The sequence below is a fragment of the Brassica napus genome, chromosome A3, assembly GCF_020379485.1.
Source record: "Brassica napus cultivar Da-Ae chromosome A3, Da-Ae, whole genome shotgun sequence".
Lineage (NCBI taxonomy): Eukaryota > Viridiplantae > Streptophyta > Magnoliopsida > Brassicales > Brassicaceae > Brassica > Brassica napus.
In genome coordinates, this window is record NC_063436.1 from 35,991,694 (window position 1) to 36,016,883 (window position 25,190).

The 25,190-nt window shown below is 40.0% G+C and overlaps 1 protein-coding gene and 1 pseudogene across 1 annotated transcript; both read right to left on the reverse strand.

Moving 5' to 3' along the window:
• Positions 1 to 11,079: 11,079 nt before the first annotated feature.
• Positions 11,080 to 20,748, reverse strand: LOC125589903 (annotated as a pseudogene).
• Positions 20,749 to 21,875: 1,127 nt separating this feature from the next.
• Positions 21,876 to 22,822, reverse strand: LOC106422566 (60S ribosomal protein L31-1-like). The gene is made up of 2 exons (XM_013863377.3): positions 22,442 to 22,822; positions 21,876 to 22,310 (listed from the first exon to the last, which is right to left on the reverse strand). Exons 1-2 carry the CDS (start codon positions 22,519 to 22,521, stop codon positions 22,031 to 22,033), a joined length of 360 nt encoding a protein of 119 aa, XP_013718831.2. The 5' UTR covers positions 22,522 to 22,822; the 3' UTR covers positions 21,876 to 22,030.
• Positions 22,823 to 25,190: the final 2,368 nt, after the last annotated feature.

Sequence of the window (25,190 nt, forward strand, 5' to 3'; positions counted from 1 at the left end):
CGAAAGGGGTACGTAGGCAGCTCGTCAAAATATGAGTTCAGCTATCCCCCTCTCTAAAAAGGGGGGGGGGTGCGTATACTCGTATACTCCCACTTAGAAAAATCTTCATTATTGTAATCGAGTTTTTAGAAACTTCAAAAACTTTTACTACAATCTAAGTTGCTCCTTTTTATCGAAAAACGTTTACACTACAGTTAAACGCAAAAAATTTCCGGACACATCTTGAAACATTAAGACTCTTGTCTGTGGCCTCATCCGGACCAAAATCGTAAAATTATCATCTTCTAAACACTCAAAGATGCAAGTATAATCCTCGAAACAACTGCAAAACGTCGCAAAAGTTAAAATTCGAAGATAATACTAACAAATTGTCCAAACGCAACCACCAAAAACCTTACACCCCGTTCGTCGATTGGCCCCGACGAACATGCCAGTCGTCTTAAACAAACACAATTCGATCATTCTTTTGATCTTCAAAACGTCCAGCACAAGGACAAAAGCGCGCTACAACAAAAATCCGAAATTTTGGTTTAGCACTTCCAGTTGACTCTGAGAAGATGCTCGATTCGTACCATACAAGTCATATAAGCCGAGAACATATCGCGGACTTTAAATCGGTGCGGGTCAGGAAGAAATCGCAACAGGAAAAACGATAGCCGGCTAGTCACCGCACAAACCTTAACCGAAAGTAAACCTAGGTCTTGCCCTAAACCCAACGCTCTGGTCTCAAACATCTCAAGACATGATATCTAAAAGATACGAGATCCTAAACCATGTCTCTACGTTCGCATCTCAATGTTCCCGAAAATCGTAAAGATAAGTAATTTTTTTTACGAGAATCACGAACGAACTAACAGATTGAACGTCTAATCGAAATTAAATATGATATGACAACTCGTATTTACTTCGAACCTATTCAGGAAAACTCGAAATGAAACATTCATCATATAAAACCGCGTAAAGCGGTAAGGGATTCAAAGCCACCAATGGCCAGTCCCGGAAAATACAAATACGGCCATCTAGGCCTAAACGAAATCTAAATTTAAAAGGCCACACTCGGCCGAAAACAGATAAACGATAATCCAACTCAAACATCGACATAAAGGAGCAGTCCATCCAATTGCTACCTTCTCACCCACCAAAGATGGGATCCTCAATGGTCGGTTCTGCATGGCATAGACAGCAGGCAGAGAGGTACCTTCAAAAAACACTCCCATGTCATCATCAATCGACGAGCTGAAACGAGATCGATGAGTTTCGACCGCAGCACGGACCCTCTCGGGAGAGAAATAACCCCAAAACAGCGGGCCACCACGGAGAAGGTTCCAAACGATGCACAGATCTTCCGGAAAAGGAGGAATGGGGTTGTACACTGCAAAATAGACATAGTTCAGATATAAAGTAAAAAACGGGTGGTAAGAAAACAACGAGTGATCATTCAACACGTTACCTCCTACCCCCCACAGTCGCCTAAACGAGGGAAGGCACTCCGCGGCAACCGAGGCTTGATCCAATCTAACGTAAAAAAAAGTAACTCTTCCATCCACGGTCACCCTGAGGGAATCCTTTCAGGACTTCCATAAAAGTACGCGGTGTAAAACCATACAGACGATCGGTCCCAACACGGGACAGGGTAAGGAAAGCTTCGAGATATTCAGCAGTAAGCTCTATGCCTCGCTCGTATCCCAAGACTAACAACCTGACAAGATGCTTTATACCGCGGGGAGAAATCTGACTTATCAAAACTTCCAAACGGTTCAGAAACTCTACTATAACCGACGGAATGGGAAACCATAGGCGAGCACGCATCAGATGCTCCTCGTACAAAGTAAAAAAGCCTTCGGGAGGTTCGTCAGCCCTCTCCCCCTCGAGGGGTACTCGAAAATCCACGTTTTCCGGAACATGACAGAAGCTGCGTACGGTTCCAAGGAATGGGAGGGTACACCTGCTCGTTCTCCCGACGACCCTTTCCGAAAAAGGCCTCACGGGAACCCACGGCTCGGGAGTTGGTTCTTCCACGTTGCACAAAGCCACCCAATGTGCATCGGCCTCGGCAGGGTCAGCGGAGTGTGCCACGAACTCGATCTCTCGAACAACCTCACCGCGTTGGTCACGGACGGTTTCGCGATTGAAGATAGTAGGCCGAGCGTTTCCAGAAATCCCTTCAGACATTCTCAACAAGGAGGGAAAGGAAAAATCTCAATGGTAGAGAGAGAAAACTGAAAGGATTTTTTTACTCTTAAACTTTGAGAAGATAATGAAGTGAAAAGCTAGAAACAAGTTACCTCCCTTCTTATAGGCATGAGAATTTACGATTCAAGCTCGGACTTTCGGATATTAATTCCATCCAACACGCCTAACTTGCCAAACATGCCTAACCGCACGCTAGGACCCTGCGATGCATGGTCCTAACGGGCTGGGGGGCTAACTGTTGGGGTCAAAAACGGTTACGACGGAATTACCACTCGAAAATCCTCGGAGATCATATTTCCGAAAGAGATAGTAAAAAGAAAGATATAATTTTCGTAAAAAATAACCAATACGAAGTTTTTACGAAGAAGTATCCTTGAAGATTCAAAGCAAACGAACCAAGCTCGGTCGTTGCAGAACTACCGCACATACACGTTGATCGGTCGCTACGTAGCAACCAAGTCCGAGCCAATGTCGGTCGCTACGTAGCGACCGAACATTAGCGACCGGGCTCGAGCCAAAGTTTGGTCGCTGTGTAGCGATCGAGCTCTTCCGAAACGTCGATACGACACCAGTCCATGCACCCTCGTCGAACCTTCAAATGCTATCTCCCGAAGACCGTAGCAAACTCAGTCTATGTTTTCCGTTATTCTAAATCATCGATCAAGCTTTGCGGATTAAAAACCACGGAAAGTTCGTTCTTTATCGAAAGAAATCGTAGTAAACGCTTTGAGTCGGGAGACGGCCCAAAAGGGGCCTAAAACACGACTCGAGGCCCATCCTATGATTTCTTCACCAAAAGCCCGTAAACCACAGCACGGTTTACGCTTGGTCCACAAGGAAGGATAAATGTCAAGTTTCCGCGGATAAATACGGAAGTTTTGAAGATAATTGTGAAGATCGGGAAAAATAGAATATCTCCATTTTTATGCTATGACGGCTTAAGGGCAGAAGAGTAAATGCGTAAACCAACCTTGGAGCTGGTATATAAGGAGTCCTAGGCGAGGAGCATGGAGGAGAACTCTTTCAGGGAAAACTTAGCACTTAGAGCAATTTAGTCATTTTTCCGTTTTTTGTTATTTCGAGCTGCGACTCAATTAGGTTTAGCCGTCTTAGGGTTGCTAGAACTAGGAATCTCGCCGACAGCTCTCGAGCCCAGGATTATACCTTGTTGTAAACGCTCATACGCAAATTCGGAATAAGATCTTCTTTGCTCTCTTTTTCGATTTCTTATACTTTATCGTTGTTATTCTCGTGTTCTGATTGCTTGACGTGTGGTAATTAGCAGATATCCGGGTCCTCTGGGAAATTAGGGTTTTCCTAGTTTCCTTATTTAAACGGAAATCGACAGTGCGAATTTCGGTTCCCACAGCCCTCCCAAGTGATTGCCTGCTGCGCCTTCGTGCGTTTCGGCCATGACGAGTCTTGTTTTGTCGCCCTAAATATATTGTAGGAGTACCTTTGTTGCAGTCCATCGATGGAGTTCTCCATCTATGACGACATAATGTGCACTGCATCGCTTGTGTCGTTTTGCCTCCCACTTCTCGATAAGCAATTTGCCATCAGCCAAGTAATCTATGAACTCCTTTCGCCAATCATGGGGTTGGCTGTCCATTGTGCAAGGCTCTGCGTCGTCGATATGCATTGTGTCGGTGATGAAAGCTGTAATGGCCGTCTGTTCAGTCGTTGAGTTGATACTTTGTTTCTCGATCTTGTGTATTGGGATCGTTCGCTTCACTTGGTCATGCAGTTTGCTCCCAAGGGCGGCGAGGGTGGCCGCGCATATGTTTTCTCCGCGGGGAACCTTCGGGAGCTCGAAGAATTTGAAGTCCCGCGTGAGGTCTTTGACAAGCTTTAGGTATGCGTCCATCCAATCGTTTATGACATCGTAGTCGCCGAGATATTGGCTTACTACGAGTTGGGAATCACAATAGGCGCTGACTCGTTTGGCATTCACTGCTTTAGCAAGGCGGAGGCCCGCGATGAGAGACTCATACTCGGCTTCGTTGTTTGATGCGGCGAAGCCAAAACTGAACGATTGTCTAATTAGCTCTCCCGTGGGTGACTGTAGTTGCACGCCTACCCCCGAACCTTTGGTCGTAGATGATCCATCTACGTGGAATATCCAATTTTTGCTTGGTAGGATTAGATCCTGTTCGAGTTATGGTGTTAAGTCGATCAGGAAGTCAGCGAGGACATGCGGCTTGGCTGCAGTACGATTCTTATACACGATGCCGTGCTCACTGAGTTCCATTGCCCATTTGGCCAGTCTTCCCTATTGGTTGGTGTTTTGCATCACAGTTTGGAGGGGCTGGTTGGAGAGTATCTCGATCGTGTGCGATTGGAAGTAAGGTCTGAGATTTCTCGTCGAGGTGACGACAGCCAGAGCCATTTTCTCCAGGGTTGGGTATCGTGTTTCCAGCTCGGTCATGCGCTTGCTGATGTAGAAAATGGGCTTTTGCGCGCCTCAGTCTTCTCGTATGAGGACGCTACTGACCACCGAAGACGTGACGTCGATATAGAGAGACAGGGTGTCGCCAGCCTCGGGTTTTGACAGAACCAGAGGCGTCGTGAGATAACGCATTAGCTGATTGAACGCTTATTCGCATTTCTTGTCCTAGATGAACCTCTTGTTTCCTCGCAGGAGTTCATAGAAAGGGAGGCATTTATCAGTACATCGTGAGATGAATCTGTTGAGGGCTGCGATCCTTCCTGTTAGGCGCTGGACTTCACGACTATTCTTCAGGCTTGGAAGGTCAAGGATCGCTGTAATCTGCTTAGGGTTCGCTTCGATGCCTTGCTGGGTGACGATATAGCCTAGGAACTCGCCAGAGTTGACGTTGAAAGTGCACTTCGCCGGGTTGAGCTTCATCCCATACTCATTCCACCTCTTGAAGCAGTCTCACAGGTGGGCGAGGTGGTTCTCGGAGTGAAACGATTTGACTAGCATGTCGTCGATGTAAACTTCCATAGTGTCGCCAAGCTTATCAGCGAACATTCTATTGACTACACACTGGTAGGTTTCCCACGCGTTCTTAAGGCCGAAAGGAATGACTTTGTAGCAGTAAGTCCCCCTATCCGTTATAAAGGCCGTCTTCTCGCGATCGCCCGGGTGCATAAGGATTTGGTTGTACCCCGAGAAGGCGTCCATAAATGTTAAGAGTTCGTTACCAGCCGTTGATTCTACCAAGCAATCGATGTGAGGGAGCGGATAGCTGTCCTTGGGGCAAAATTTATTTAGATCGGTGAACTCGACACAAATGCGCAACTTTCCGTTCTTTTTCTTCACCACGATGGTATTGGCCAGCCATTCCGAGTACCATACCTCGGTGATGAAACCTGCGTTGAGCAGCCTGTCGACCTCCTCGTTCACAGCTTTAGACCGCTCGGGTCCGAGTTTCCGTCTTTTTTGCCGGATAGGCTTGAACGTCGGGTCGACGTTAAATTCGTGAGAGGTCACCGTGGGGTCTATTCCTTTCATATCAGAAGTTTCCACATGAAAGTCGAAGCGTTCGTTTTGAGGTAGGAGATGATTTGTGATTGCATCTCGTTGGAGAGAAAGGCTCCGATGCGCACGACTTTTGACGGGTAGTTTCATCAATGGGGACTTCCCGTATTTACTCCTTCTGGGATAGATCTTATGAATTCGTTTTGCAACTGAGTTGACGAGAGAAGTTAACTGTTGTAGCTTGACTGCGGCGATAACCAACTCTCTCGCGGCTCGCTGGTCTACACGGATCGTCTGTGTTGTGTTGTCCTTCCCAGGGAATTTAATGCACTGGTGATAAGTCGAGGGAATGGCTTTCATGGAGTGCAACCGTGGGGTACCGAGGATAGCATTGTATGGCGCTTTGGCCGAACGACGGAGAACTTAACGGTTCGGGTTACGTCCCCTGCGTAGACTGGGAGATGTATTGTCCCGATCATCTGTTCTGAGGATCCGTTGAATTCAGTGAGGGTGCGTGAAGAGGGCTTCATGTCTCGTAAGTCGATTCCCATCTTGTCGAGCGTATCTAGAAAGATAAGGTAGACCGACCTGCAGGTGTCGACGAGGACCTTTGTGACCTGGCATTCACCAATCCCAATATCAATGAGAAGTGGATCACTGTGCAACATGTGGATGCCGCGAGTGCGAGTATCGGCTGCCGAGAAAGTGATCTGATGGTCAATCTCAACTTGTGAGGGCCATTTCTGTGAGGTAATGGCTTGTCGTTGGTAGTCTTTTAAGGCTCGTACCGAGTCTCCGCAGGGAGGTGAGCCGCCAATTTTAACGTTTAGGTGTGTGGTACGCGTAGCCTTCATGGATTCCAATCGTGTCCGCAGGTCAGCGGTAATTTTTTCTGCTTGAGAAACCGTGTCGGGGCGTCGTTTTGTCTCCTCGAGATGGTGTCATAAGTCTTATCTTTTGGACTGACTGAACTTAATCCGTAGGTCTTCGGATTTTGAGTTGATCTGCTTGCAGAGGTCGATGACTCGAGGCTGGAGGTTTGGAGCGAGTATGGTTTGGCTAACCTTTCTCGCTTTGGACTTGTTGATGGTTGTCCTGAGGTCCGCCTTGCTCGCCGATACGTATATGAGCTTTGCGGTCTTTCACTTTAGCAAGGTGCACAGATCCTCGGAATTCATCGCAGGAAGGAGAGGTTGCTCCGTTCTTCGTCCCAATTTATCACGTAAATCAGGAACTATAGGTGGGATCTCGTCATGCGATGAGTCGTCTGGGCGAGAGAGAATTACTTCCACTCGTCGCCAGTTCCTCGGTGTCTCCTCATCGGTGGACTCGTCCTTGAGGTTAAGATTGTTCACGGGAGCTCTCTTGGGACTTGCTCGTTCTTCGTTTTGAGAAGCCTTGGCCTGAGATTTCTAAGTTTTCTTCTCTTTGTTTTTGCTCCAACTTTTATTGTTCTTCGGCTTCTGTGGGGGAAACTCTATCTCGATTTTACCACTTTGGACCGACTCGAGGAAGCGTCCGTAATGGACTTTTCACTCCTTCATGTCATGTGACTTTACTTTGTGATACAAGCACCACTTTTTAGGTTCGGCAGTGTTTGAACTCGTTGGTTAGAAGGAGTCGGATGATTTCTGCGCGGAGTCTTGATCCCAGTGATTCCATCCTTTCTCTCGCGCGACAACTGCGGATCCTGGGGACTTTTCTTCGTCCACGACGTTCATATAACCCCTTTTCTGGTTGGGATTTCCCCCAGAAGAGTGTTGGCGAGGTTCCTGATGGGTGTCGTTCGTACGGGCGGGTGTTTGTTTTCCAGCCGCTTCTTTCGCTGCCTTCGCCCTGGTGTCTTCTTCCATGCGGATAAAGTTGTTGGACCGGGCGATAGCGTCTGGCACAGATCTCGTAGGGTGCCGGAAGTGGTCGGCTCGAAACGGCAATTTGATGTGGAGGGTGTTCATTAACGATTCCACAGCTATGTGGTCAGGGACGTCAACCTTTGAGCCGACGGATTTAAACTTCTCCATAAACTCCCGGAGGCTCTGCCCATTAGCATGATTGAGATTCCAGAGGTCTGCGGCGGTAGCTTCCTGGCGAGTGAACATGATATAGTTCATGAGGAAGGCCGTCGAGAGGTCGTGAAAGCAGTTGACGGAGTTTTCTTGGAGACCGGTGAACCAGTTGAGGGCCGGTCCTTCGAGGGTTTCGACGAAAAGCTGGCAAAAATCAGCGTCTTTCTCTTCGTGGAGAGATTTGCACGTCGCATCGCGATTTTGAAGGATGTGACGTGGGCGGAGGGGTCGGAAACACCATCGAAGGTTGGAAGACGAAGTTTTTCCATTTTCCGGAGTTGAATCCCCGTTATTTTTTCTATGAACGGCGTTTGAAGAGATTCTACGAGGACGCGCTTGATTTCTGGCGCAAGCGTCATCACGTTGTGGATCTTAGAGTTAATATTGAGCACTGATTGTTTCAACGTGGCGAGTTCGTTTATGGTCTGGGCGACGAGACCCCCAGAGGTTTGAGCCGTATCGCCGTCGTTGATATCTTGGTCGTCACCTTGCGCCGGTATCGCGCCGGTCGCTCGATCTATGTGAAACAGATGTCGCCGGTACTACGCCGTCGAGGCTTCCACATTCGCGGCGAGAGGGGCGAGGATCTTTGCGAGAGCTGCGATTTGGTCGGTCGCCGCCTTTTGGGCTGCGTCTTGCTGAACGAGGCGCGCCATGATTGAGTCTATGGACGCGGGTGGTAACGGCGCTGGAGTCGTAGGAAAGGGTGTAGGCGTCATTTTGGGAGCTTCACGCTCTACTCCGGAGGAAGAACCGTCGTTGCTTGTCGCCATCTTCTCGACGCTACTTTGCTAGAGGCCCCACGGTGGGCGCCAACTGTTTCAATGGGAAACGGTACTAAGTAGTGAAACGTTTGATTTCAGAGGTGGGTTAAGCAAAGACGTCTTATTAATGGTCGGAAAAGCGTTTAGCCGGTTACAAGGAAAGGAGATGCGCAACAGAAAGGAAACCAGAGCTCGGAGAGCTTGCCGCGAGGCGCGCAATACGGCGAGATAATAAAGGTAAAACCCTAATATAGCCGCCTAGTGTGTGTGAGTTATTTCGGATCCCTTTTACGTCGCATACCTTTCTCTGTATATAGCCGACCTGGTGCTCTTTCGTGACCTAGCTCGCGTCGTCTTCATGGGCTTTCTAACTCGTTGGGCCGAGAGATCCACATTGCTTCAAAGAGCCGTTGAGGCGGATGCACCTAGTCGACGCGCGGTCGACCGAAAGCACTCTCGGGTCGCACCGAGGAGTTGGCGCTCCAAGCCGTTAAGCCGAGCTGTTGCTGTGCCTTATACGGGCCGGGCCGTCTATTCTTCGGGCCTTGAGGGATGGTGAAATCCATCCCCTACAATTTTACCAAAACTTTTGGGATACCGTGGGGGAAGAGGTCACTGAGATGGTACAGAGCTTTGTTAGGAATGAATCTATCGAGGAAGGACTCAACAACACCAATATCTGTCTCTTACCGAAGAAGATCAACTCAAAGAAGCTCATTCATGCCAATAAGTCTATGCAAAGTAGGCTTCAAAATCATTTCAAAGATCTTAGCAAAACGGTTGAAAAAGATCATGGGCTCAGTTATATCAGACACCCAAGCCGCGTTCATTGAAGGCAAACTTATATCGGACAGTATCATGGTCGCACATGAACTTCTTCATGCTTTGAGCTCGAGGAATAATTGTGCAAAGGAGTTCATTGCAGTAAAAGCAGACATCTCGAAAGCATACGATCGGGTGGAGTGGTCATTTCTACTCAAAGCGATGAAAGTGCTGGGTTTCTCCGATAAGTGGTGCAATTTAATAATGAAGTGTGTTAACTCAGTAAGGTATCAGATCCTTATCAATGGAACACCATACGGTGAAGTGGTCCCTTCCAAAGTTTTGAGACAGGAAGATCCTTTGTCTCCATATCTGTTTGTGATATGCACTGAGATCCTGGTCCAAATGATGAGAAAGGCTGAAGAGGACAGGAAGCTGTCGGGTTTAAAATTCGCAAGAGGAGCCCCTGCGGTCACGCATCTGATGTATGCCGACGACAGCACGTTCTACTGTACGGAGGAGGAACTTCAGTAACTGGTTGATTTTATTCAGAGATCTATATGGCCTCAGGACAACGAGTGAATTATCAAAAATCGAGTATTTACTTTGGTAAATTACTTCCTGCGGAGAGGAGAGAAGAAATAAAAGCCAAACTGGGAGTTGAACAAAGTGGAGAAGGAATTTATTTGTGGCTCCCTGAATCTTTTAATGGCTCCAAAGTTTCAATTCTCAGCTATCTCCAGGAAAAGCTGAGACAAAGAGTGCAAGGATGGCAGACCAAGTTCTTATCACCGAGTGGAAAAGAAGTCCTTCTCAAGGCAGTAGCAATGGCACTACCTACCTATACTATGTCTTGTTTCCTCTTGCCAAAGACTGTCTGTAGGAAGATTGCTGCAATTATGTCTGATTTCTGGTGGAAGAACAAAGAAGAGTCTAGAGGCATGCACTGCAAAAGCTGGGACCAACTAACCAAGCCAAAGGAGCTCGACGGTGTAGGTTTCAAGGACATAGAAGCATTCAATCTTGGCTTGTTAGGTAAGCAGTTATGGAGGCTAGTGACAAAGAAAACAAGCCTACTTGCTCAAATCTACAAAAGTCGATACTACTCAAAGTCTGATCCTTTAAATGCTGAGTTGGGGTCAAATCCGTCATATGCTTGGAAAAGTATCCATGCGGCTCAAAAGCTGATCAAGCAAGGGGCTAGAGTGATCATTGGAAATGGAATAAACACAAACATTTGGCTAGATCAATGGATCAAGTTTAAACCGGGGAGGAAAGTGTAAGCTATCAACATTCTGACAGAGCAGCAGCAGACACAAGTGTCAACTATAAAGAAGGTCAGTGATCTGTTACGAAGTCCGGGGAGAGAGTGGAATGTTCAGACCTTGGAGAGCTTATTTCCTGAGGAAGATGACACTGGATACAGCGGATCAGGCCATGTAGGGAGATGAGTGAAGATACTTACATTTGGGACTACACAAAAACAGGTCACTACACAGTTAAATCCGGTTACTGGGTTTACCAGAATGTTCTAAAAAAGGATGATTACCAGAATGTTCTAAAAAAGGATGAAACCCGGAATCAGGTGTTACAACCGAGCCTAGAGCCCCTGTTTCAGATGATATGGAAGCTGGAAACGAGTCCACACATCAGGCACTTTTTATGGAGATGTATAAGCGACTACCTCCCTGTGGCTCACAATCTGAGCTATAGACATATCTCAGATGCGAAGCAGGGACTGAATCAGTCAACCATGTTCTATTCTAATGTCCCTATGCTTGATTAATATGGGCAATGTCACCAATCCCTGCTCCTCCCGAAGGTATCACTGAAAATTCTCTCTACTCTAACCTCTATCACGTATTTAATTCTCATAAGAAATACCGAAAAGATGAAGTCCCAGTAGAGTTAGTGCCGTGGATTCTTTGGAGAATTTGGAAGAATAGGAATGATTTTCAGTATAAAGGGAGGGATTATGATGTGATAAGTACTTTGAACAAAGCTAGAGAAGATGCAGGGATTGGAAGCGACGTAACGAGGGTGAAATGAAAGAGGTGAAACAAAGGGTTCCAATAGGCCACTATCATAAATGGAAACCTCCACCATCAACATGGCTGAAATGCAACTCTGACGGGTCTTGGCACAAAGACAGAGACTACAGTGGAGTTGGCTGGGTGGGTACAGATCACGAAGGCAGGTTGGTATGGGAAGGTGCTAAAGCAGTTCAGCATATGGGATCAGCCATTTAATGTGAAGCAGAAGCGATCCAATGGGCAGCAAAAAGGTTATCTGGTTTTGGTTATAGGAAAGTGATTATGGAAACCGATTCTCTGGTTCTATGGCCTAACATATTACCAAAACGTCAGTGTATTTTACATATGCTGAGAGCAAATCCTGAATTTAAAGTGGAGTATTGTCAGAGAGAGGGCAATAAGGTGGCAGACAGAATAGCGAAGAAGACTTCTTCTTTTTTGAATTATGTTCCCAAGTTATATTCTGTAACACCATTGTAGTTGAAATATGTAATAGAGGCTGATATGCCTATGGAGTATATTTCAATTGGTGAATGAAAAGTTTGAAGTTGAGTTAAAAAAAAAAACGAAAGGTGAAGTTTCTACTTCATAGTTTTATAAGACCCTAAAATTCTTGAAAAAATAAGACCCTAAAATTTTTTTATTTTTAAATTTTTTTGAATTTCTTGTATTAATTCACTTTAAAAAATCAGACTCCAAGAGTGGCAGGCAACAAACAACAAAATTTAATGTTTTAGGTGATTCAATACATAACCAGCTTATATTAAGCACTAATATCTTCACAATCGTTTCAATTTGTAAACATGGTTTATCATTTGCAAAAGCAATGTTCTTTTATCTACCAAATATAGCACTTTGTGTTATTATCATTCACATTTAAGACTCTGAATCATTCTCTTGGATCTGCAATGCGAAAATTGGTTGTTTTGGTCTCAAAAGATCCATTGTTGTAGTAAGCATTGACATGAATTGTGCAATGTTGGGTCTATCCACAGCTTGTTGTTGAGTGTAGAACAAACCAATATGTATACATCTCGGTACTTCGGTTTCAGAACCGGAACTGGATATATTTTGAAATTTGATAAACACAAACATATAAGAAACATTTGATCCATAAATCAAGATTTAAGAACAATAGAAAAAAGTAATTTGACGTAGATAATCGAGAAGACTTTTTCCTTCCTCTCCAATAGTGAAGTTTTTGAAATCCTCTTTCATGTTATGGTTTCTAGTACTATTACTCCAAATGCATAGATGTCGGATTTTTCAGAGATCATTCATGTTCATTCATACTCTGGAGGCATATGTATCCCGGGTTCATTTTACCAAACTACTTACTCTGGTTGATAATGTAAGCAAGTAAAGAGTTGGTTTGAGATGTTATCCATATAAATAAAGGAGGCATATAGATACATTCATAGTTTCAACAACTCTGTGAGTGTTGGCTTGATGTTGTGTTCCTTAGAACATCCGAGCCAATCCAACACTCGCAGAGTGACTGGCTTTTCACTATCAGTAGCAATGGAAGCCTTATCTTGTTCTTCTCCTCATGTAAAATAAGGCTCCCATTGCTACTGATAGTTAGATTTACGTTTGTTTTTGTGACTTGCTTATCTCTATTAGCAACCTAAACAATGATCTGAGTAATGTTCTTGAACCATATCCCAACATACAACTGAAGTTTCCTAACTCATAAGGATTTGCTTTGGATATAGCTGTATAGCCACTACTTGGGAATATGATCAGCAAGAAGAGAAAGGAAGCAAATAAAACAATATCAATCTTGCCCATACGTACAAGAGTTTTTCTACAGATTTAAGTTTATGAAAAAATCATCTAGACCACATTGACCTCTAGAATCACTATCTCTCCACTCACACCAAATAAAACAAAAAACATATTTATTATTTTTTGTATTTTATATTTCACGTTGCCTTGGCAGAGAAATTTGAATATTAGTTATAATAGAATAGAAGCCAACAACCTTCCATCTAACCAATCACATTAAAAATAAAGCACTCACATTCCACATTTTCTAGGAAAGTAACCAAAAGACAAAAACAAAACAGGGCTAGATTATGCAACATCCTACTTGCATTATTACAAGGATTCAACAATATCTTTGTAGGTTCATCAGCTCTGACACATAAACCAATATGTTTCAAGTGATTTAAAAACTCTGAAAGCGTAAGCAATGGTATTTGGAAGATAAAAAATACCATTAAAAACCTTATCTTAATTGCAGATACTGGAGGTATGACTTTGATGGACGGCTTTAACTATTGGTCCCTACTGCTAGACTTCCGAACTTGACATTGAAGAGTGTAACCAAAGTCAGCAGAGTTTCACTGCCGCAAACTCAAAAGAAGATGATATCAACAAGTACAAATGCCTGTGATGCACAATGAATAACAACATTAACCTGTTTTGAGTATTTGACCAAGTCAACAAAACATTGTATTTAAGGATAACAAAACATGAGATATCAAAATCTTAGGCTCATGAATCTATAGACTGAAGTATATACAATAAGAACTTGTTGTCCTTGGATCACATAGTGTGTCAAGTCATTGACAGAGAAAAGATCTTTAGACGATGACACATAGTTAGAAGTTTCCACATTTTGAGTTTGCACCGCAAATATTGGCTGCTTTGTAATTGGAAGATCTGTTGTTGAAGTAATCATAGACAGTACGTCAAGAATGTTTGGTCTATCTGCATCTTCCTGCTGAACACATAGAATACCAACCTGAACACATCTTGCAACTTCAATGGCGTTCCAAGAATAATCAAGATGTATATCCAGAAGATTAGTTCCCCTGGACTTGCACCAAGATTCCCAAGCCTGATTATACTAATAACAAATTTGTAAGGGTGCCTGGAAATGTCTACAATTGAAGAAAAAACAAAATCATTTTACTTACATATGCTAGAAGGCCTTTGCTCTCATCATCACCAAAGGCGAACCTTGAAATATTCTTTCCGCAGATGATTTCCAACATCAGAACTCCAAAGCTATAGATGTCAGACTTCTCAAAGAATAACCCTGCCATTGCATACCTTGGAGACATATATATATCTGCTGTTCAAATATCAAACAGTGATTGTTGAATATGGGATGATAAAGAATGAATCCTTGTTAAGGTGGTAGTTGAAGACAGGTTCTTAGAAAGTTCCTGCAACCCCTAGAGTGTTGTCCTGAAACTGGGTTCCCTGGAACATCCGAGCCAATCAAAAATCCGATATTTTTGGGTTCATCTTCTCATCCAGAAGAATATTGCTAACCTTCAGATCTCGGTGAATGGCCCTAAGGCGGGAGTCACAGTGATAGAGAAGTCCACGTGCAATTCCTTGAATGATGTCGAATCTCTTCGGCCAATCGATCTCAAGCTTTAGAGTTTAATCTAGCCAATAACATTGAATAATATTAGTGACAGTAACACACCAACTATTACCATATAATGAGAATGTAAATGAAATAAAAGGACATACCAAAGAGGAATATATCAAGGCTTTTGTTCACCATAAACTCTTAAATCAAGAGCTTCTCTTCCCTTTCTTAGTAGTATCCCAAAAGACAAACCAAATTTTGATGTTGTAGTTTTTGAGATTTATGTTATCTCATTCATGAATTCCTCTGTACCCTGACCAGATCTACTAGAAAGGTGTTTAACGGCTATTTCCTTCTCATCTAGCAGGTTTCCCTAGAAGAATAGTTTCAGATAAATACAGAGGCGATGAAAGGAAGAAAATATAACATAACATCACATACCTTGTACACTGGACCAAATCCACCTTGACCAAGTTCGTTTGAGGGACTGAAGTTATTGGTGGCAGTCTGTATGGTATGCATCTGAAAGAAATTTATGCCTAATATATCTTGTGGCTCGAAATCATTCTTCGATGCATCTTGCACCAGTTAGTGTAAAACTGATTAAGAACAAAATATTGGGACAAGGAAAGAGAGTGGCAAAGAGAAATAAAGCTGCTAAGTTTTTCACTGTCTCACCATTTTCCCCATTTTTGTATATCCATAACATATATGCAGCAACAACCAATATCACGAAAATGGAAAGGCTAGCAGCAGTACCAACGATAATCTTGGCTTGACTGCTTTCAGCTGGTACATAACATTATGAAGAAAGTTGATTCTTCAGAGTAGTAACATCTCTAGAAGAAATATGTTTGATTCTTACCCAATTCCAAACGTGCAAGACGGAGGGAGAGAGTTTCCCCATTAGACAAAAACTGAACTGTGTCCACTAGCTTTCCATTCCATACTAATCATCCAATCCCACTTATATAGCAAATGATGTGCAAGAACAGTTGGGCATGCAACCTTGGTAGCACATTTTTGCATCGAGGAAGCATGCAAATTAGTGCATATCCGGAGTCTTTTCATTTGTCACACGATAGAAGCCGTCTGTCTCTTTGGCTTGAGAGTTTGCCTGGAAAGATAATTGTTAACGTCTCACACACCCACTTGTCCAGTTCCTTCTTCTCCACTCCTCATCTGACTTCGGTACAAACCCTTTCATGCATATACACTTTGGGGTACTGGATCTCACACACAAGCCGAAAGGCCCACAAGTACCATATAAATCACATGGGTGTTCTGGTTCCGTAAGGTGATGCATCCATTTTTTGCCTTGATCCCAGTATATCTTCATTTCTCCCTCTGATGTTAGGGTATTATACGATAGATTAAAGTTTCTTAGCATGTAATAAGAGACAGATCCTGTGCTGGTTGCTAAATCTTGGACAACGGTAAATGGACTTACATATGTTTCCTCAAACTGTGTAAACCCAGTGAATCTTGTTTTTACCCATGGACCAGTGGTGTAATCTCTAGTGAGAGGCTCCCAGGAGATGGATCGCTGTTACTTTTCCATGAAGTCAATACACGCTTCTTGACATGGGAAAGATCATACATCAACGATGAATGAGGCAGCATAGTATCACCAATATTCTTGAAGCTTTGCCATATCGTTGTTCTTGACACATCATCAATAACAACAAGGTTTTCGGTGTCTTGAAGCTCGGCATGACATTTGTTGGATGTGAACGCCTCTCATGTTGACCAAATAACATCTTGTTCCCCATCAAGCAGGATCAGGCTCCCATTAATGCTGATGTTTGGATTTGCCGGAGAGTTTGTAACTAGCGTATCTCTGTTTGCCACCCACACCACTACCCGAGGAACAATTTTCTTGAACCAGATCCCAACGTAGAGATTCCGGGTATTATTAGGAGTGAAGAAGCCTAACTCATAAAACCCACCAGGGGAGCTAAGAGTTTGTCCTATTGACAAAGGGCTTGAGGTGTTCATAGCTGCGTAACCAACCACAAGTTGGGAAGATGATTAGTAAGAGAGAGCACGCAAATAAAACCATACTCGTCTTTCTCTTGTGTTAATTTCTATTTCTATATCAGGAACTTCATAAGAGCATCCGCATTGGTCTTTTTCTACGTGAGTCTCTTCTCCAAAAAAATAATAAATTAAACAATAGTAAGAGAGAGAGAGCCAAAAACTTTAGAATCGTTTCGTCTTAAAGGTACTACAAATGCAAGAGTAAAAGACATTTCTACAGATGTAACTCATTTATTGGCTAGGTGTTAAAAGATAAATCAAATATAATTATAAAAATAACTGTTATTATTTTATCATTGTTGAGAAGCGCACATAATCTCTCTTTGCTGCTGATGCTATTGGTTCATATTGATGCTTGGAATATTACAAGCACTAACATAAAAACCATTTTGACGTGTCAGTCAGTGACAAGACAACTAATATTTAACTAATAAAACAAGTCAAAAAGAAAAAGAATACAGAACTAGAAATGCCCCCACCTTACATGTTCCATGTTGTAATCATAAGTCAACTTTCTAGAAATCAAATAAGTTTGGAGCTTTTGAAATGTTCAAGACGAACAATACAGAGCTGAAAGTTGATTTATTTTAATTTAAAAAACAACGTGCAAGCTACAAAATTACTTAGAAGAAGAAGACATTCCATGGGTTTGAAGATCACCTCAACTCCTATGAAACTGTATATCTCGTTCAAGGCATTTTATCGAACAGTTAGAAGACATGAATTTTACAATCATCCCTGGACCTTACATACCGACCGAGAAAGCGATGGGGAACTTGGCTGAGTTATACAATTTCCCCAAGCTTTTGGAATTTGATTATGAAATCAAATATAAGTAAGGAAAAGACAATATCGCGGCAGCAGACGCAGTGTCTCGAGTTGGTGGTGCAACAGAATTACATATGGTCTTCTTATCAGTGGTTGAATGTGATTTGATGAATCCAATAAAAAAAGGGTATGAGAAAGATCAGGAGTTAACAGAGTTGACTGAGAAATTAAAGGCGAAATAGAAAGTGAAGAAGCACTTTTCATCGGAACAAGAGATATTACGCATAAAAAAGTAAGATTGTTATTTCTTCTGGTTCTGCATTGGGGAACTTTTGATGGACTGGCTTCATGGTTTAGGAAGTGGTTGTCATTCGGGAAGAGATGTAACACATGAATGTGTTAAGAGTTTGTTTTAATGGAAAGGAAGAACGAAATATATCTTGAGTTTCATATAAAATTGCAGAGTGGGGTCTCCAGTAGTACTCTTAGAACCTTTACCAATACCGGAGACATTCTGGACAGATATCTTGATAGCTTTCATAGATGGACTGCCTCCATCTTTCGGGAATCTGCCATTTTTGTGGAAGTGGACATGCTCAATAAGGCAGGACACTTCATTGCTCTACAATACCTTTATACTCCATCCTCTTTTGCTTAAGGTATTAGTGCAATGGTATAATCAACCAGAGGAAAAAAAACACTTGGGAATTTCTCTATGATCTTTAGTTAAAGTTTCCCAGACTTATACCTTGATGTCAAAGTCTTTCAAGATGGAAGGATTTGTTACTTTGATTTGAATACAGAGGAGAAGGGACACATGTTCATAAATGAGTGGAAGAGGCGTAACGAATTGGTGATCTAGCTCAAGCAGGGGACTGAGACACGTGGAGTAAAATCAATGGTCAGATGAGAAGTATGTTCAAGTCGTCATCAATAACAAAGGAGGGAACGAACATTTTAGATTCATTAATACATTTTACAGATTGTAATCAGTCTCTCTTATCTCTCTTTGTAATCGTCTTCCAGTGCTGTTGTTGAATTCATTCTCGGTTAGTGGTAATCTGAGTTCTATTCGATTGTCAAAAAATCATTCTCATCTTTCCATATGAGAAATCAATATTATTAAAAGGGAAGGAGTCCTAAAAAATTTACTTATACAAGGTTGTTGGACCCTTTCATTAAACTTAAATTTATTTTGGTCTTTCCTATATAATAATATAATACAACACATGACAAATATTTAACCCTATAGATGTACCTGGTTTTAACTCTAACCATAAATCGGTTACATTATTTTATATTTGTACCATGTAAACCAAACTAACATTACATGTTACAATTACATTTAGTTACACAATTAAAATGTTTCTGAGTAAGAAGAAATCAAGTTCCTCTTTCAGGGTTTATGCTTCTATTGAATGTTGAATGTATAATTCTTCTTCAACCTGCGTTTTTTATGAGAGTTATGACGTTTTAAAGTGCAAGTTTAAATTTTATCTGTTAGTCCTCTGTTATGGATTTTGCTTCTATCAAATGTAGAAGGAGTACTTCTTCACCTGCGTTATTATATATTCACAGAAACACAATGTTACCTATAAAGATTAATTGTACCTTTGTTCTGAATGTTTTATCTTTTAATGTAATCAAATCAACATTTTACTCAAATCATGAAACACAGAAACCAAATGTGAATTTTAATTCACGTACATGTAAAGCTCTTTCTGTAATTTTTTGTATTCAATAAAAATCCATCCATGATCAATAACATCAACATTCATCATCGATTTAATTTTTTTTGTTTTTGATGACAAATTTTTTTAGTCTTAATTACTTGAACAACTAAATTCGAATAAAAATTAGTTATATGCGGATTGATGGTAAGATTCTTAGTAACTAAATTAGATTTGCAAATATTTTTGTTCCTAAAAAATCGACTCCATCATTCATTCTAACAGTAATGTTAATCTAATTATTCATGTAATTATAAAGTAAGAAGTAAGATTTGAGAATATTTTATCCCCAACAATCAACTATAATCATTATTGCTAAAACATACTCAAATTGTTCATGTGATATTTTACCAGTACAACAAGTAAAATATCTATAAGATTTGGTATAAACTAATTCTTAACTTAATTATACGAATTGTTTTTAAATAGGTTGTTGACATATCTTAATTTTCTCTAACCATTTAAATTTACATATTCACAATAGTAATAAATAAATATTTGAAATATTTCTTATACGATCCAACATCTCTAAGCTTATTTCTCAAAAATTATAAACAACAAAAACAAACTAATATTGTCATATAAATAAATGTTGATTTTCTCTAATAGCATTTCTTTATTTTAGAATAGTAAAAATCATCAAAGTAAAATTTAAAGATATTTAAAATTCTAAATTATAAATAATATCAATTTTTGGAGTTTTAATGGGTCGACCAGGTTTAGGTCACAGGTTAATGATTTTTTTTTTTTGGTTTTAACAGATTTAAATTTTCATTAAATTTGAACTAAACTATATACGAATCATCGGATTTACTGGTTCAACCGTAGGTTTGGGTCAAATATGAAAATACTAAATATCCTTTTATTTTAGTTCGGTACGATTCAGTTCTCGATTCCGGATATATGTACCCAAACTTATACACAATATTATATTAAAATTTATTTTTTTAAAATTATTTAATTCGAAAAAATACCCGCGCTTTTCAAGCGCGGATCAAGATCTAGTTATCCTCTTAATATTGAACTTTTAGACTCTTCTTCTATTCTTTGCGTATTGGAAGGGTCATTGCCAAGGTAAACCGTATTGACTGATGCGAGAAAAGTGAAATAAAATTAAAGAAGAGACCAAGACTATTATATGCTACTGTCCACAGAAAATAGAAACACTTTTAGTAATAACAAAACATTAATACGAGAGGGAAGAGAATATTTGATAATAAAAAAAAAAAAGAAACAATGAAGAAGTTATCCGGACCATCATCTTGGCTGCCCTCACTAATATAAGAGGGAAAAGAATATTTGAATTTTCAATTTTTTTTAATTTCAGATTTTAATTATCGATATACAATTGGTTATAGTGTTACTTAGTTGTACTGAGTTATACTTTGTTATACTAGGTACTACTGAGTTAGTTATACTTAGAGCACCTCCAATGGGATCCACTGGGGTTCTACCCATTGGAGTTCTAAACTTGCCATATATACATATACATATATAGCAAGTTTAAAACTCCAATGAGTAGAACCCCCTTTGGAGGTGCTCTTAGTTATGCTGAGTTTTATTAGTTGAACTGAGTTATACTGGTTATACTGAGTTAGTTATACCAAATTATAATGAGTTATGCCAAATATACCAAGTTATAATGAGTTTTACTAGTTATACTAGTATACCAAATTATAATGAGTTAGACCAAGTTATAATAAGTTATAGTTATACTGAGTTCAGATCTATAGGTGAAATGAATGAAATACACGAAAATTCCTTGAAAAGGAAGAAACACGAAGAACCCTAACTTTGTACAATTCCCAGAATCTTCTTTAACAACCCTAAATCGAAAAGACACACAACAACCAGAACAATATATTAAAAAAAACCCAAAATTATTTCTAACAATCCTTAATCAAAAAATCATCCAAAACAACAAAACTCTAAATCCATAAACCCCTAGAATTCCTCGTAAGAATAGGTTGAGCCGTCGTCGTTTAGAACAGATCTTAAGCGCGAAAAGAAGAAGAACTCGCCATTGATGTTGTTTCCATCACCTTCGATGGTTGTTGCTGCAGTTTCTATCATTTGCAGATATGCTAATGCTAGATTTCATCATAGGCGGAATCGATATAAGAAGAATTGCATATATAAAAGAAGAATTGATACGAGAAGAATCGACACTTCTGGCTTCTCTGCTTTGTTGCTGGATGCGCCGACGTTAGGTGACACTTTTTTTTAGGGTTAGGAATAATACCGTCGGTTTATATATTATACATACTCGTTTAATAGGCTATAAGGGACATTTTGGGTTTAAAATGGGCCTTATATTACCAAGTTACTTGAGCTTTGGTTCAAGGTTCTTACAACCGAACTGGTCCGTTTTCTACCGGTCTAACTGGCAACCATTTGCTTTCGTTTGAGGTTCTTACAAACAAGCTCTGTAATCACTGTCGTGCCCATAATGCAAACTATTCACACGGAAGACATTGGCGATCTTTACATTACCATTGGAATCGGTACAATCCATCAGTTATATTTGTTTGGACCATGGATGGTCGGCTGTTTATGAAGTCAGAGATTCATTTTTTCTTACTTTTGTTTTTGTAAATGAAATTAGTCTATGATTTTTTATGGATTATACACTCAATTCAAATTTAATGTTGTACCAATTCAAGAGTCCAAAACGTAACGGAGATGGAAAACCAGTCAGGTAAGGACTCACAAAATAACAAGATCAAACTCGAATCTGTTCTCGTCCCTGGAACTTATAATATAAGATATAAATTACCAAAATAGGTAAGTGATCAAAAACAAGCAAAGTCTTATGTCTTTCATCTAACGATTTAACAAACAAAAATTAAATGTTGCAATGATAAGAGGGTTTATGAGTAAATAAAACTACCATTTTTTTCACTCGTCTTCATCGATGACCTTGGTGCCCAGACCAGACAATCCTTCAGCAGGAATCTCAGCGACAGTGACAAGAGAGTAAAACTCCTCCTTGGCGTCTTCATCATCATTTCTCTTACGTGCAACATGAACTCTGACTCTCCTAGGAGGACCACGGATTCCTCTGCTCCATATCTGCTTGTTCAGCTTAACATCCACTCTAACGTCCTTTGTTCCCATTGCTTTCAACGCAAACTTCCTAATCTCTTTGATGGCATTGGGTGCCTTCTTCTTGAAGGTGCTGTGTACATATATTGATAATCGATCAAATCAATCAGCATCTCTAAAACCTTAACGAAAATGTACATGGAGCAATAAGGAAGGAGATGATAATCTTCTTCTACAAACAATGAGATGTCACGACATTGTTACCAACTATGCAGGCGCCTGTAGAGGTTGATAGTGTACTCCCTGGTAACAATCTCCTCCTTTCTTCCCTTGCCTTTCTCCATTTCCGTCTGATCTATGTTCTCTTCAGACGGCACAGTGAGAGAAAATTAAAAGAAGCTACGCAAACCCTAATATACAGATTCCCGTATAATTATTATTTGGGCCTGATGAATGGGCATATGGTACGCAAATATACTGTCTTCATTCTAAACTATAGTCTATTCTCCTTCAGTCCAAATATAAGTCCAGGGTATGTTATAATATAGTCCATTCTCATACTGTCCTTCAAACTAAGACCATCATTAACTCTGAAACCGTGAACCGGTTTCTTAGAATTTTTTTTATTTTTTTCTATTTGAAAAAAAAATTAAAAAGCAAACCAATCGCGGGCAGCCACGTGTCGGTGGAGCCTGCGAAAAATGCAAAAAACCCCTCCAAGATCGGTCCTTATTTCACACTTCTAAGAACCGATTTTTACAAAAATAATGGGACCCACCACTAAGAAACCCACTTAAATATCCCCGTTAATTATGCCCTAATCTATTAAAATATAACAGGACTGCTGAAGACAATTCAGAAAAATTATGGAAGACAACTAGATGCGGAGAGAATGAGAGCCATTGCTACATGTTACTTTAGAACACTTTCTGAATCATCATATTCATTCGAATCATCAAATTCAGAAAAAATAAATGACGTTTTTTGGAAAATATCTTTACAACAATCACATATGCGATAAATCAGGAACTCACAGCTTCAGTTACACAATGAGAGGTAAAACTTACATTTGCGATGCACCCTGATGGAATGAGCGCTTTATTTTTTCAGAAGTTTTAGGACATAGTGAAAGGAGATTTGACTCGTATAATCAATGAATTCTTATTTAATGGTATCATTATTCAATGATTAAATGACACAAACATTTGTCTCATTCTGAAAAAGATAAGCATGTTGATATGGTCCAATTTTTAACGATATTACTGCTCTTATTAGGTTCTTGACAAAGAGTAGGCAAATATATGGTATATCTATCTGTCGTCAAAGGAAGTTTGTCCCATTGTAATGCAGAAAACTGTCATATGAGCTCATGAATTTGTTTTCCCTTTGTAAGAAGAGATCTTTGGTTAGATGTTCGAGATGGGAACGTTGGCTAAGCGGTCCGTGAATAACGTATTTCTGTGTTTCTTCAATGACGTTGTCAACTTCAGGACCGAGCTGGTGGCTTTGTGGATCTTTGATTTCATCAACCGGAGATAAGTTGTAGCTTGGGCTAATGTTTGTTTCAAGATGATGATCTCATTTTTCAAGCTTGCGGTATGTTGTCTGAAATGGATTCATGGTTACTATTGTCTAAACTATTATTCTCGCGGGCTTCTTGGTGATGAAGCAATTTGAAAATCGATATGCTCCAGCTATTCACCCAAGATTTTTGTGAGTTGCTTTAAGATTTGTAAAGCTTGATGTCCCATAACCTCCGGCTCACCTGCATGTTGAATCAAGATAAAGGAAACATTTCGTAAGTCGCCTGGTTCATGGGATAGAGTTTCGTCCAGATTGGAAATTAGTGATGTCGGTGGTGTTACGGTGATGTGAGTTCCATCCGCGTTGAATTGCTGTCCTACGACATGCAGGGTGGAACCCGTGAGTTTTGTTGCTCCGGATAAATCAGATGTGTGTGTTCCAGTCAATTTTATTTGGTTTTCACGCCGGATCTGTAGAGGGTTATTGTATTAATTCCCAACTCCTTCCTTCAGCGCGCCAAATGATGGACCAGATGACCCACTCATAAGTTATGGTTATGCTTTAATCTAAGATGTTGAACAAGTAATGAACAAGATGATAAGCATATGAGACTTAAAGATGGAAAAAAGTTTCTTAGTGATACTCAAAGTTGATTTAATGATGAAGAACAAGATATGTAAGAATACAAGTGAACTAGGTTAAGACCCTCGCCTTGCGCGGGATAAATATTATATATAAATTATATTTAAGTATTATATATTTTTTACATATTATAAAATAATAAATATATATTGAATAATTAAAAATTTAGTAACTATTATGTATATAGTTAAATTGGTACAAATACTTAATAAATTTTATTTATCTAGACAAACACTTTTTTCTATTTTATATGTTATAAAATTAAGTTTAAATGATATTAACATAGATATATAGTACATTTTTAATATTGACATTTGTTAAAAAATATTTTATACTCATATTATTTTTGATTGTTTGTATTTCTGTATAACAAAAATTTTAAATCAATGATAACAGTAAAACATTTATGGGATGTTTAATAGTTTTAATAATTTATAATTTTAAAAACATTCAATGCAAAGTTTAAAATCTAAATATTAAGTTGTCAATAATTGTTCAAAATGTTTATCAAAAAATTTCTAATCAAATTCGAAATTAAAATACTATATATAATTTATTTTAAAAATAATAATAATATGCATATATATAATATTTATTAAATGAGACTTCCTACTTATGTAATTTTATAATCATTTATATCTTGTTATAACATAAATTTTAAACTATGGATCACAAAAATTTCAGTGTGAGATTTTTAACAACTTAGTCATTTATAATTCTTTTTTTAATTCAAAATATAACATATACGAGAAAATCTAAATTTTATTATATAGTTAATGTGGTTGTTTAATTTATTTTAAAATGAATTAAAAATGATAGAGAGTAGACTGATTTTTATCAAATCTTT